A 15,537-nucleotide genomic window follows, 5' to 3' on the forward strand; every position below is an offset into this window, starting at 1 on the left:
GTAATAGAATGCACTCAAAGTTGCAGCCACAGCAAAATTGAAAAACTGGCAAATAAGATGAACAGGGATTTCAGAAAAACAAACTTCAAATGAGCTAATCCCTACCTACAAAGATGATCAACCTAAAAATTAACCAAAAAAGCCATACTGAAACCTCAGTAACAATCCTTTTTATATCAATGGATTGAAAATTTGCTTTGAAGATTGTCTTTGAAGACAATAGTATGTATTATTTGGATGTCATAATCATTTTAATATAGAAACAATGTAGTACTATAATTGAGAATTGAAAAACTTACATTGCCATGGATCATGCATTCTAACATCAGTTTAAACCCCAAATATGTCCTGCAAATGTACAATTGAAAACAAATAAGCAGATTCACAGCAACACTGACAATTCTATTAGAAAAGCAGGGGTGGAGGGAAGTTCAGCAATCAATAAGTTGTGATAATTTTACAGAAGAGATACTGTAGTATGACAATTCTATGTCATACTAAATAAATTTTAAAAAATAATAATGGAAGAAAAATGCAAGTCTCCAATAATATGGCAGAACAGAGAAACAAAAAATTTCATGTAAATATATTATTAGAGACTGAATGTTTGTCTCTCCCTCCCCATAGATTTATAAATTGAAGCCCTACCCATCAGTGTTGCTAATTATTAAATAATATTAAGGGAAATATCTCTGATAGAAAGACATTATGAGAAGGCAACTATGGTATGGTATGGCAGGTAGAGAGGGTCCTCAACAAGAAACCAAATGAGTTGAAACATTGATCATGTGTTTATAGCCTCATGAACAGTGGAAAAATAATTCTTTATTGTCTTTGTCTAAGCCAACTAGACCATCATCTAATTTTATGATAGCCCCAAGCAAGTAAAGTCATGGTCATAGATACATGAAATATAAATATATGTTTCAGAGATAAACAAATACATATGGGAATAAATTACAAAACCAAATTTGAAATTTGGACTAGCTGTTTCCTCCTGAGAGGTGATGGGAGGGTATCCCTAGAAGTGGATAATAACATATCCAAAATCTCTCTGTTGAGTCCTACAAGTTCTTCCTTTGGGGTCAGAAGACAATATGCTGGAATGTTTAAAGTCCTGGGTTGAACACTAGTTAATATCATTGAGGATGCCTCTGAGGCAGGCTGACTTAGTAAGATAAAAGTTGGCTGCCTGTGGTCTAAGCCAAGAAAGGTGAAGCCTGAGACATGTCATGCACCTCTGCACCTCCATCAAGCACATCTGCCAAAGAGGTTGTGCCAAGAGAGTGGCATCCAAGTGATATTTGCCAAATTACATTGTTATATTGTGTGCATGTATGAATATATAACAACAAATTCCATCATTATGTACAACTATAATGCACCAATAAAAATGTGGAAAGAAAAAAATAAATAAAAGTTATTTAGCTTCATTTAAAGAAAAAGGAAAGAAGGAAGGAAGGAAGGAAGGAAGGATGGATTGTGGCATGCATCACCAACACAGCCATAGTGAGAGCCTCTGGTAGGGAGGGTCAAGCTTTGGAAGCTTCACACATCTACTGAGGGCCTCCTCCAACCCCAGAACCTCTTCTAGAGAGGGCTGAGGTTACAGAGAAGCACACACCTCGGATGCTGGCAGTCACTGCAACTACCTCTGACAGCGAGAGCCACACCCGGGAATCAGAATGCACCTCCACTGCCTCCCTCCCTCTGTGAGTCTCCACTAGGAGGGGCAAAGACAGAAAGCAACATGCAACTCTGCACCTTTGTAGGTGCATTGATAGAGCACAGCTGCCAGAGAGGGCAGGGCCAAGAGATGGCTCAAACATCTGATCCCTGAAGCCACCGCCACAACCTTGTTCAGAGAGAGCCACGCCTGGGAATCTGCATGCATCTGCGGAGGGCTCCGCCACACTCAGCATCTGGCACAGGGAGGGATGAGTGGGAGAACAGAGAACATAGCTACCACCATGTCCCAGCTTGCCCTCTACAGCAGACCTCAGCCCTGAACACATCCCTGAGCTCTGCCCTCTTGTGCTGGGCAGCTCCTCTTCACCCCAGGTGCCAGGGCACCCCCTGTCTGTACTTGGGGTGAAAACCTAAACAAACCAGTAACAAGCAACAACACTAAAGCAGTAACAAAAAGTCTTCTAACAAAGAAAAGCCCAGGATTCTCATGAAGTTCTAACAGATCATTTAAGAAGAACCAATGCCAATCCTTCTCAAATTATTCCATGAAATAAAAGTTTAATTTCTCTCATATGCTTGCATGTATAAGTATTTATGCAATTCTATTTATCTATAACAATGCTTGTAGGGGCTGGGATTGTGGCTCAGCGGTAGAGCGCTCGCCTAGCACAGGCAGGACCCAGGTTCAATTCTCAGCACCACATAAAAATAAAGGCATTGTGTTGTGTCCATCTACAAAAAAGATTCATATTCTCTCTCTCTCTCTCTCTCTCTCTCTCTCTCTCTCTCTCTCTCTCTCTCTCTCTCTCTCTCCCCCCCCCCCCTTACAAAATAAAAAGAAGCAATGCTTCTAAAAACCATTTCATGTATTCAATGTATTCAGCACAAGCACTCAGTTTTTTATTTCTTTATAGCCAGCAGTAGAAAGGATGAGTCATACAGTCGAGTCTACATTACTTTTCAGTCATCTTGCCTCATAAGAGAAGTTATCATAAATTAAAAGTTTTTAATAGGGTAATAATGCATATTAACAAATTAGGATATGGTATAAGAACCATGTAGACATAACAGCTACATTAGAAACAACTGATACATCTACAAAAATCAGATATGTTGCCGTTAGCATATCAGAGGAGTGAGGAAAGAATAAACTATGAAAATAATTTTAAATACTTCATTATTAACATTTAAAATGATTAAATGACTTTATACTTCACATTACACTAACAATAATCACCTGCATGTATTTTAAGGATTTTTAAGGCCTAGAAGGAAAGATTTAAAATTTCACGTGAAAATACAACTAACTCTCATTAGGTACATAAGAGGAGATGTCCTATATTTTTATTTTTAATACTTCAGAGATATTTGGTTGAAACAATGACATGATTAACTGGGCAAAGCTACTCTAAAATTCTATCCAGGGATTGGACTGTTCAAGTGCTATCATAAATGGGTAATGTTGAATAATTATCAAAACATATCTGTAGTGATATGCTAACTTATGAAATCTGGCTCACTTTCTTGTCACACAGTATTTATTAGGCTGAGTGCATGTGTTTTATTCAAGGGGCTCAATTGACTCCTATTTTCCATAGACACAAATATCCCCTAGACTCTGACAATATCTTGCACAACTAAATTGTTCATAAAGCATTGTGTGTGTTGAATTGGGGTTAATATGGAGTTGTCCTAGAAGGGATTTCACTGGGATATGTCTACTATAAGCAAATGAAAGGCATTTTCTTGAAAAGAAGTTCATTTTTATCAGACTGTGCTCTTCCTGATGCCATGTCTCTTCCTTAGTATCTAGAAAACACAATGGTGACTATTGCAAAGTGATTTCCTCAACGGATCCCATTAAAATCAAGAACAAATAAATAGATGAATTAATTACTTTAAGCACATTAAAATTGAGACATTGTTATATATTTTTAAAGTAACAATATCAAAATAATGGGAGACATTTGCATTATATAGAAAGGGCAAAGGATTAACATCCACATTATATGAAGACTGTCTACAATACAGTAAGTAAAAGACAAACCACCTGATAGAAAAGCAAGAGAAAGATAAGATCGTTTATTTCACATGAAGGAATTTTGTAGTAAAAAGGGTAATGATGGCTGCTGTAATGGTTAAGGGTAGATCTCCTGGTGGGTAGATGAATTTTCATCATGTGGAAATTCAGGAACCAGGCTCCATTATCTCTAAGCAATGAGGATAATCTGCTTCCCTCCAATAGATAAGTAGATCCATTTGTTTTCCAAAATCTTTTTTTGTTGTTGTTGTTGTTTGTTTGTTTTTCAAAATCTTGACCAGGAAATAACACACATTTTCTTCCACTAGGAACAATGTCACTGAGACCTAGACTAATTGAAAATGTAGAAGCTCTCTCCTAGTGAAACTTCACAAATGGTGAAATTTGAGTGAATAGCCAGATATCTCTGTCCAAAATAGCCAGCAAACATAGAGTCAGATGCTTCATAGCATTGACAATCAGTGAAGTAGAAAATAAAAGTACAATGACATTTAATTTGTCATTCATCATACTTACAGAACATTTTTAAAAATCTCCTTATCAATACCACTTGTTTAAGAGGTAAAGTAGTAGGAACTCGGAGGATACAGGTTTAAAATAGTATAAATTTTAAAAAAAATATTTTTAAGATATGCTTTAAATTTATGGAAAAATTGAACAGAAATTGTTCATACAGCTCTTTTCCTAACCCCTAGGCCCAGTTCCTCTGTTGATATCTTTCCCCCTTCTATTGACATCTTGCTTTGTTGTAACACATTTGTTACAATTGAACCAAAATTGTTACATTATTAACTAAAATCTATAGCTTACATTAGGATTCATGCTTGGGATTGTACAGTTGTAGTTACTTTCCCCTTGGTTGGTTGTTTCAGCTTTGTTTTTGACTAACGCATAGTGACATATACCCACTGCTACACCATCAGACAGAATAGATTTTCTACCCTAACATCCTCTTTGCTCTGCCTATTCATCCCTCCCATCCCGTACACTAAAGTCTTAGCATTCACTGATCATTTTATTATCTTGATTATTTTGCATTTTCTATGATGTTATTGTCAGTTACAATGATTTCGTATGTAACTTTTTCAGACAGGCTTCTTAGTGTATCTATTTTGTAGAATAATGCAGCAGTAATAGTTAAATGAAATAAATGCATATTCTACAATCCCATTATTTTCCTGAGAATACAAATGACCAGATCTGTTGCACATAACATATTGGGTGCAGGAAGGTACCTTTTTTTCGTTTGTAACAAATTACAGGTGGATTAAACTCCCCTGAAGAACTGCTTGAACTCAGTTTAGGTGGCCTACACTTCCTCACATCCTGCCAACCCATTCTTCAGCCCACACCTTCAGAAGCTGAACCCCCATTTCAGATTTCTCATAATTACCACACCACCTGGCAGGTCTTTTCAAAATCTCTACTATTGATACTGTATCTCACACCCAGTTTAACTTTCTAGATCCTTGAGTGCTCCAACCAGGTTTCTGTTCACACTTTTGTCCTGTACCTATTTATTTTGTTTGAAAAATTACCATGGCTTTTTGCATCTATCCGTCTCACTTACATTTATGACCATGTCATCTCTTTTTGAGAAAAAAAAAAAAGGTTATGTACCTGGTTACCATCTCTCTAGTAAAATAACTTAATAATTAGATATTGAGTTAGAAATTATAAATAGATGATAAAAATATGGGAGAAGAGGGAAGGAGAAAAGTGGATTAATGAATCATAAGTTAGTTACATAAGTTCTGTGTTTTATTGCACTGTAGCTTGACTAAAGATAATCATACCATACTGCATAATTCAAAACACAAAAAAAAGCCTACAAGAAAGGATTTGGAATGTTTTTATCAGGATAAATTTTAAATATTTGAGAAAATAGATATGCCTACCTGTGTTTAAACATTATGTAATATGTACAAGGAACTAATAAATACAAAAAAGAACAAGAGTACCTGTAAATATGTACAACTTTATGTATCAATTTTAAATAAAAATAAATTTATACATACTATTCACAAAAAATAATTTGTAATTAAATGTGTTATCTTGTAAGAGTCAAAAAACTTTGCTATAAAAAGAAAACCATGCAATATTTTAAAAAGAATAATGGCTTTGACTACATGAAAATTCCAATGTTGGTAAGACAAGGTGTTGTGGGGCAGGTTGCTGAGAAAACACACCAAGTCCCAATTTTGTCCAAATTGAAGAGTTATTTAGCCAGCCAGCTTGTGACTACTCCCCACAGGACCCATAACTGTCTCTGCAAGGAAAAGCCACAAGCCTGAGCTTTTTAGGATATTTAAAGGCAAAAACCAAATCTGGGTTGACGTAGCTGTAAGCAAGCAGGTACAGAAGCTGGATTGGGCAGTTAGCGAGACAATGCAATGGGTACACTGGTATTTCCCACACATTTTCCAGGTTGGCATAGCAGCAAGCAAGCAGAAGGGAAGGGGATCAAAATGACCCTCGTTCAATACACGTTAGAGAATGGTTACTAACATCTAGACAATCAATCTCTGCCAAGGTACATTGCCCCAGAAAAATGGAAACCAAAGAGAACAATTTTACATTGTATAAAAATTGCTATTTTGTGTTGCAAGTATGTTATACTAGGTAATTATTAATGAGTACAGAGGCAGGCCTTTCCCATGGGAGAAGCATTTCTTACATGATATGAAGTCTCAGGGTAAAATGGAGTCTGTTTGGTCATTGCCCATATAGCCTGGCCCATAAAAAAGGATACCAAGTGAAAAGTAAAAATGTGCAGACATGTTTGTGAAAACCTTTCCTGAGACTCTAAGATCCACAAGAAAATTAAATAGAGACAAAAACTAAATTCAAATTGAAACAAGGCTGAATATAGACTCCCACATCAGGATTCACCAAGAAATAGAAATTCAGAGAGAAAATGATGCATGTAAGGGACTGAGAAGTCTAATATCCATAATAGGAAACAAAATCCCCATCATGCTGAAAATATTCCTCTACTGAGAAAGTTACTCAGAGCTACTTTCATATCAATTCCTCAGAGTGTGAATAAAAGGATTCACATGGGGGTGACCAGAGAATACAACACAGACACAATGACATATGGTCACTGGCATTATTGGATGAAAGCAAAGAAATATAGCCAAATAACTGTTCCATAGTACAGTGAAACCACAGAGATGTAGAAGCCACATGTGGACAAGGTTTTGTAGATCCCTTCGATTAAGGGTCTTCTCAGGATGGTGTCCCCAATGTGGGATAAGAGAACGAAATATCAAAATGGCACAGTTTTGACTATCAATTCTATGCTGAGGATAACTAGCTGATCTGACCTAGACAGCTTAAGTAGAGAAGTCACTAAAATGATCAAAGTTCTGCAAGCCATGTGATTGTTTTCATTTGCTTAGTAGTTCTCTGTGTTACATATTATTCCTGAAATATGAGACATTCAGGCTTAGAGAATATTTAGTGCATTTTTCCACATTTTTATTGATGTATTACAGTTGTCCATACAGTAGGATTTGTTGTTACATTTTCATAAGTGCACAAAATTTAACATTATAATATGGTTAATATCATTCCCCAGTATTTCCCATCCCCTTAGGTTTAGTGACTTTTAAGTATCTTCTCATTTCCAATCCGATGATATTCTAAATCAGTTAATAGGGACCAGAAACATTTATTCATGAACTCACTTCTTCCATAATCCAACCAAGGGGGTCAACAGTGAAGATTATTCCATAGGAAGGTAGTTCATATGGTTATTAGGGGTACAACCCATCTCTCTGAAACATGTTCAGGTTAGATCATAACTCTCTGGTCTCAGGATTCATGTTTCCATTCTCTATTTGCCTGGGAACCAGGCTGGAAGTTTCCTGAGATCCAGAGTTTCCTAAAAAGTCTTCTCAGAGCTCCTTTAACTTCCTGGTTTCTGAGGCTGTAGATTAGTGGATTTAGCATAGGGGTGACCACTGTGTAGAAGATGGCAACCTGACGATCCTGATCCAAGTCATAGCTGGAGGACGGCAGGAGGTACATGCGGATCACAGAGCCATACAAGAGCAACACAACCAAAATGTGGGAGCTACAGGTTGACAGAGCTTTGCGCAGGGCAGCAACTGAGTGCATGTGGGCTATGGCAATGCCAATGCGGGCATAGGAACCCAAAATAAAGAAGAAGGGGCTGACCACAACAGCTACACCCTCTGTGAATATTAGCATTTCATTGACCACTGGTCGAGTGCAGGAGAGCTGCAGCAGGGGAGTTATGTCACAGAAGAAGTGGGTGACCTGGTTTCCACAGAAGGTTAAGTGTGTGACTAACACACTGTAAAGAAGACTGTTAAGGCTGACAATCACCCAGGAGGTCAATGTTATGCGCAGACAGAGGCAATGGCTGACAATGGCAGAGTATCTTAAGGGGTCACAGATGGCAACACAGCGGTCATATGCCATCGCAGCCAGCAAGTGGCCTTCCATGCTGCCCACAGCCATAAAGAAGAACAGCTGGGTCATACAGCAATTGTAGGAAATGATTCGATTCGTGGATAGTGTGTGCACAAGCATCTGAGGAACAGTGATGGTTGTCAGAAATATGTCAATAAAGGAAAGCTGGCTGAGAAGGAAATACATGGGGGTATGAAGTTTGGGATCTGAGCAAGCAACAGTTACTAGAAGGGCATTGCCCATAACTGCAACCAGGTACATGGCAAGGACTATTCCAAAAATAACTGGCTGCATTTCTGGCCTGCTGGACAAGCCCAATAAGACAAATTCAGTCACTTCTGTCCTATTTTTAGTGGCCATAAAATATGGTTTACATCACCTGCAAAGACGGAGGATCAGAGTTGGAAAGGGATGAGAATGATGTCAAGACTCAACCAGATCTCAAAGTCTCTACCCTTCAATGGGCCATTGCAGTGAAGATCTATCTGGTCCTAACTTTGGATGTCAAGAAACTGAATTTTTTCAGTTGTATGTGATATGGACTTTCACTGGTCATTTATTCATATATGAATATAGGAAAATTATGTCCAATTCATTCTACTGTCTTTCTTATTCCTATCCCTCTCCCTTCCCTTCATTCCCCTTTGTCTAATCCAATATACTTTTATTCTTCCCTCTCCCTCCCTTTCAAGTAGGTATAATATGTCAAAATAGACTCTACTGTTATGTATATCTAAAAATAACAAATAAATTTTTTTTTAAAAAAAGAAACTCAATTTTGTTCTTTCAGTATGGATTTTTCTATTCCGTTAAGTCAACTAAAACTTATCTGTGATGAAAGTAGAAGTGATTAATCATAGACTTTATTAATTATTAATTTTCAATGAAAAATCAAACCTGTCAATGAATGGGATTCTCATGCCTTTTTGATTGGTTTTCCCCACAGGCAAATCAGGAAAGTAAAACAAAGAGAGAAACTTTGGTGTTGCTATACAAGTAATTTTGATGAAAATTTATATAAATGTAATAAAAATAATTTTAAAATAGTATGGTATAAGTTTGGGAAAATATAAGATATGTGTAGCAATTTTACATTATTTGATAATATTATTTCTTTCAATTTTTGTCAGATTCATCTTTGAGTCTTTCCATAATAGAAATTAATGATCACTTTGTTGAATGTCAAATTAAGTACTTATAATATATTAAATTTTTCTATAATGCAATTTTGAGGAACCTCAAAACAACTTTTGCTTTTACATGTAGAAATGTGTTAAAGCCAAATATTTGGCACAATATAAAATAATAAGAAACATTTCTGTTTTCTTTGTTAGATGGAGACTGCTTCTTGTTTTGCTAATGTTAGATTTTTAGCTGTAACATCACTGACTGAGCTAAACAAACAAATCATCTTTGAATACATAGAGAAGAAAACAACTCAACTAAAAATGGGAAAAGGATCTGAAGACATTTATCCAAGGAACATGTTAAAAATTTATATGTTAAACATATAAACCATTACTGTAACATCTCACCTAGACCACCTCTATCTCTAACACTTCAGAAGTTTCAAGATTGAGAGTAGTCTTACATCATTAAGACATAATAAAGAACAAATTCCTAAAATCACAACTGTGAGGTCATCTGATTATACAAATTATTCATTTCTGTGCAAAATCTGAAGCATATTTACCTCTATTCTCCCAGGTTGATCTTCACAGTCACCTATCAGGACTTAATTCCTTTTCAAGAAACAGACACCAAGATGTACTTATAAACTCCAATAACCTCAGTACTACAGCAAATGCAAGATGAAATATCCTTTTTCTCTGGTTCAGGACAACAGGGAAGGAGGTCACAGGAAAGAAAACAAATCAAAATGTTAGAACTGACTCGTTAAGTTTTGTGATGGTGCCATCTCTATTTTTATATAAACATGCTGGTATAAATCAAGGTCAATAAATCAGTAACTATAGTATTTTGAATTTATCTAGACTTTCAATTATCACCATATTAACAACCAAAATAATTAGATCAAGCACACAGGAAAAGGTAATATTAAACCCACTTTGATAGGGTTGGTTTCTTGACATATTAACTCTTTTTTTTTTTTTTTTTTTTTTTAGAAAAGGGATAGTGCATCTCAGTGTGCTTACAAGCTAGGAGATTACTTCAAATTCTGTATTTCTTTATGGCATTTGCCAGTAAATGGATGGAACTGGAGAGTATCATGCTAAGTGAAATAAACCAATCCTGTAAAACAAAAGGCCTAATGTTCTCTTGGATATGCAGATGCTGACTCACAATACTCAGGTTGGAGGTTGGGGGGTAGTTAAAGTTCACCAGATAACACAAGGAGGAATGGGTGGAATAGAGGGAGGATGGGGACAGGAAAGACAGTAGAATGATTCGGACATAACTTTCCTATGTTCATATATGAATACACAATCAGTGTAACTCCACATCATGTACAACCACAAAAATGGGAAGTTATACTCCATGTATGTATGATATGTCAAAATACATTCTACTGTCATGTATAACTAAAAAGAAAAAATTAAAAAAAATCTTTTTTTAATTCTGCATTTCCTAACTGGGAAAAAAAGGAGGTAGCACTTATAGTTTATAAATAAATTGGTTTTCAAGCATAGAGCCAGAGCCAATGATAATAACACACCATTTAAAATGGCCATTTAAATTTTTTAATTAAATTTAAAATTTCTTGAGAAATGTAGATAAAATAGCATTCAAAGAGCAAAGTGTTCTCAATAAGTAATAATAATAATAATAATAATAATTAATAAAATGGCCTAAGGCAATGAATTTCATTTCCAATGGAAAAAAAACAACTGTGCAAACAAGCTTAAAATTACTTTTTATGTGTCCGCAGTATAAAATGTAATTTATAATAAAATCTTAACCCAAATACCAATAACTTTTAAAAAAAATGGTGGAGGGGAGAAGGTTTTTTTTCATTTAGGGGAAAAAAAATTTTTTCCTAATCTTCAATACACAATTTAAACATACAGCTACTGTAATATTTTATCAATTCCTATGTACTAGAGCAACAACAAGCTCTAAATACAATTACATTTATAAACAATGGGTCAAGGATTTACTTTAAAATACATCCTACTTTCCCTTACCCTTAAATTTCTAAAAATCACATACTTTCCTCAACATCTGCAGCCATCTAGGAATGTTTAGAAAACTTGTTCATGATCTTAATTCCTAATCCCTGGCTCACTGGGCTCAATGACAGAGATCAAAACCACCAAAAATTATGGCTCACTTGAGGTCAGAGGAGAGACCCTAGTTCAATGAGTCTTCTTGGGTGAAAGCAGGGCTGCATCAACTGGCTCCATGCAGGAGGGACAGAGGACCTCATCAACGGGTATCTGTAAGGTCCAAGTAATGGAAGTTTATGCACCAGCAGAAATCTAATTGGTCCCCATGAACAAGTCCTCAAACAGATCCCACACTCTGGCATCTTTTTTCTGGTCCATCTCCTCCAGTGTTATGAACTCCTTTAGGCACAGGCTGTACAAGTCGTGATCTTTGAGCTAGCCTACTGTCCTAATCTGTTCCGCTCCAGTCAGCTGAGTTGCTAGCTGAGTGTAGGTTAGATGGTAGACTAGATCTGGAATGTTACTGATATGGTATTGGTGCTTCCTGGTCCAGCTCTATTACCTCACTGAAGCTGACTGAGAGTCCTAAGGCAGGGAGATGTCACCTGAGGCTGGGATTTGAGGTAGTTCCCCATCTACCAGGGATATGGTATATATCTGTGCACTGTGCTGGCAATCTTCTCATTTCCCCAATTTCTGATGATTATTTTAGTTCTTTAATTCCTGGCTTTCATCTACTTTTTCTTTATATATATTTAAGAAACTATCAAATAATGTAATCATGGGCATAAATCTTTCTCAGACTTTTCCTGTCTAAAGTTCTTTTCATTTTACACTTATTTATAATAACCATTGGTTCTTATTTCCTATTCAAGGTTGATGATGATAAGTCTGCTGCCAGTCTGACTCCTATTCCTTGTCTGGGTTTCCACCTGGTAATTTTTTAGGATTTTAATTCCTCTCATCCCTAAACTTTATAAAGATGGTGCTGCTTGTAGGTGTTTTTTATGAATTCTGTGATGCATTTAGGAGATCTTTTGAACATGAAGATATGTGCCCCTCTTCAACTCTGAGATCTTTTTTGTGCAGTTGCTTTAACTTTCTACCTAGGACTTTTTAAATCTCTTTCTGTTTATTAATCTTTATTAATCTTTTTTCTTCATGTTTTCTCTTTGTCTTTATAGCCTATGCCCCAGATTATAACCATAGTAATCCATCATCATTATTTCTTTCATACTTACAATTGTGTTTCACTCATATCCATGAGCTCTTTATCATTTTGTGTGTTTCCTTACAGGAGTATTCTATTCTTGTTTTGTGGGTGCATTTCTCTGAAAAAAAATACATTTTTATGTTATCCTTTGTATCTTGCATGACTGAAATTTATTCTGGAATCAAATTTTTCTTTTATTCATACTGTATTTCTCTTTGATGCTGCTGATTTGCCATTTTTGGTGCACTGGAGTAGCTTGTTAGGTAGTAAGTGCCGATTCCTCATGGAATTGTATTTGCATATATGAGCCTATATTAGTGTCTACCAGAAATAAGAAAACTTAATACCTTGTGAGGAGTTTATCCTTTTGCTATTTATCCCAAATATAAATGAGAACTTTCCTTTAAGATATAATGGCCAATTTGTTAGCCCTAACTCTTTCTCATTCCAGAGAAGAATCTTCAAGTTTTCTTTAGGATAAAATGCAGGCTACCATGATCTGAGTCTTAAGTTAGGGGAAGAGAGAAGGACATTTATAGAATGGCTGGCTTAGTTGTATTGTAGTGTTCATTTTGGTTACCACCCCATGTTTCTCACCCTTTCCCCATCCTCCATCTTACTCTTTTCTTGAACTGGTTCCCTCTGGGCCTTGGTTTGCTGCCAGGAAGATCAGCCCTCTCCTCTACTGAAATCCATTCCCTGTATTCTAAGCAATTTTTATCTTATTACTACTTTATTTCTGTCTCTTGGAAACTCACTGAAATATCACATCTGCTAATGATTCCCCTTCCTATTACTATTATGAAACTTTCCCTTTGTTGTTATTTTATTGCTATCTCTAGAGAGTTGGAAGAACAAAAATATATGATAAATCCAACATTCCTAGCTCTAAAATTCTAAGATGCCTCACCTCCACAGTAGGAAATAAGTCACAAAAAGGAGTAGATATTCAAGTCTACTAGTAAGGGACATTTCCCCTGAATAGTGCTGACGACTCTAAAACATGGTTGCCTTTTGAACTCTCTTTACTTATCTGCAGGCAAGACATTTGCTTTGTCTTTCATCACAAATACATCACATAAATCTCCTCAATCATATAAGTTCAGACCATCTTTACTTAATGGATCACATCTTTAAGGTAGGAGCTTAAAAGAGAATGAAAACTTACTTTTTCCAGTGTCTAGACTTTAGCCTTTATTTCTTCCTGTATCCTTTTGTGTTACTGGGTATAGTTCAAACGATATGCTTGTGTGATCTTATGGCTCAGACAAGTCAGAGCCGTGCTTAGCTGTTGACATGAACATTAGGAATACGATCTATTAGTGCCTTCATGATCTAAACTCTATTTCTAGTATGCTCACAACCTTTGTATCACAAAGGTTGAATCTGAGATGTATAAATAAGTACCTCCTTTTTTACTGTCTCATAAATAGGTCATCTAAATTCTCAAAAAATAAAAAAATAAATTAGACCCTCTATTATATATTTCTAGCATCTGGGAACCATAAAACATCTTCCATTACTTTCCCAGTGACACGACCATATTTTCCATCTCATCCTTCACTTCTCACTGAAAAAAATATATCTTTCCAAGTTTTAATTCATAATTCCTCCAACCTATTGCTCCTTAACTATGATATTTGTACCTTATGCTATTCTCTTTGGTCTTCTTGGTACTAACATCATGCTATTTTCTACAAAATGAATGTGGTATTTTATTTTCTGTCCTTTTCCATTTACTACTAGGGCAGGGTGTAACACTAACCTCACCTGTTCTCTGTACCTAATATCATAAACCAAGTTAGAAAGTCTGGCAGAGCTTCCCTCCCTCTTGCCCATTAGGGATGCCTTTTTTTTATCATTTTCCACAAAAGCCTTCCTGGAGGGTAGCTCATCACAATGAAGCAGACTCACTGAGATGCACTCACTCTGGGACCCTACTAACCCCAGGAGGCTCCAATTGCATTCAGATGAAATACTAATTGGAGGGGGCTGAGCCCTTCCACCTCCCTGTATCAACTGGGTCTGTGACTCATTCTCCTTCCTTGTACCTAGATATTGCCAAGCAAATCCCATGAAACCTCTGTGAACAATTGGGCCTGCAGGGAAGTTCTACCCTTCAGGGGGCACCATGGCCTTGTGTACTATCAACAGCCATGCAAGGAGAAACCCAAGAGGATTCCCATTTCATCATCTCAAGAAGCCATCTCTCCTAACCTATCCTCTCTGTAATTAATGACTGGTTGTTACTTAACTCAGGTGAATTAGATGCAAAGCATGAAGATTCACAAGATTGCAATAGGAATGTGCTGACCGTTGCTATTGTGTCTCCATCCTACTCTCTAAAGATTTTCTGCTTTCCTGTGCTCACCTCATCCTTTGGCTATGTTTAATCTGGCCGTTTTGTTATTTTACAACTACCATTCTTAGAAGATCTGACTTAAACAAGTCTTTGAGAAATAAAATTAACAGCAGGAGATGGAGGACTATATTGAAAAATGTAAGATTATTTGCAAATGGAGAGATCCTTGGTCTGTATGACATAATAATGACATATGCCTTATTGATATAGATTATGTGTCATGGAAATAACCTCAAAATGGAAACAGTGGTATTTTTTTCCACCATTTGCCTGCATGAGAGAAAGTTAATCACCAGCTAGAAAGCCAAATTACTAGTTGATAAGGCTGACCAAATTCTAGTGGAAATAAAGAGATTTAACCAATATTCTCCCTACCCCCAACCCAAAATGAATTGTACTTATCAAAAGCCATGGAGCGACATTTGTTGTTTTGTTTGCAGAGGATTTACTTGAGTTTCTGGTAGCACCTTTATTACTTTAGGGAATAAAGTATTACAGTGACTAAATCATAATTTCGCTGTCCAATCCCCTCCCCCCAGAATTCCAAGGAGGCAACGGAGAGATTGAAAAGGCCTGGATGTGGTTCATTTTCACTAGTCTCACTTTGAGCAGATCATCCTGGAGTTTCAACTGTTTCTGAAACAGGATAATTTTGGGGCCC

At 36.4% G+C, this 15,537-nt stretch overlaps 1 protein-coding gene across 1 annotated transcript; it reads right to left on the minus strand.

The window, feature by feature from the left end:
- Positions 1 to 7,549: 7,549 nt before the first annotated feature.
- LOC114092949 (olfactory receptor 1M1-like) lies at positions 7,550 to 8,533 on the minus strand. The gene has a single exon (XM_027935633.2). The coding sequence runs from the start codon at positions 8,531 to 8,533 to the stop codon at positions 7,550 to 7,552; it is 984 nt and encodes a 327-aa protein (XP_027791434.2).
- Between the last annotated feature and the right edge of the window lie 7,004 nt (positions 8,534 to 15,537).

Source organism: Marmota flaviventris, chromosome 13 (genome assembly GCF_047511675.1).
Source record: "Marmota flaviventris isolate mMarFla1 chromosome 13, mMarFla1.hap1, whole genome shotgun sequence".
Lineage (NCBI taxonomy): Eukaryota > Metazoa > Chordata > Mammalia > Rodentia > Sciuridae > Marmota > Marmota flaviventris.

Bases quoted from the DNA above. Each gene is read 5' to 3' on its own strand.
- LOC114092949 (XM_027935633.2), bottom strand. From the start codon at position 8,533: ATGGCCACTAAAAATAGGACAGAAGTGACTGAATTTGTCTTATTGGGC.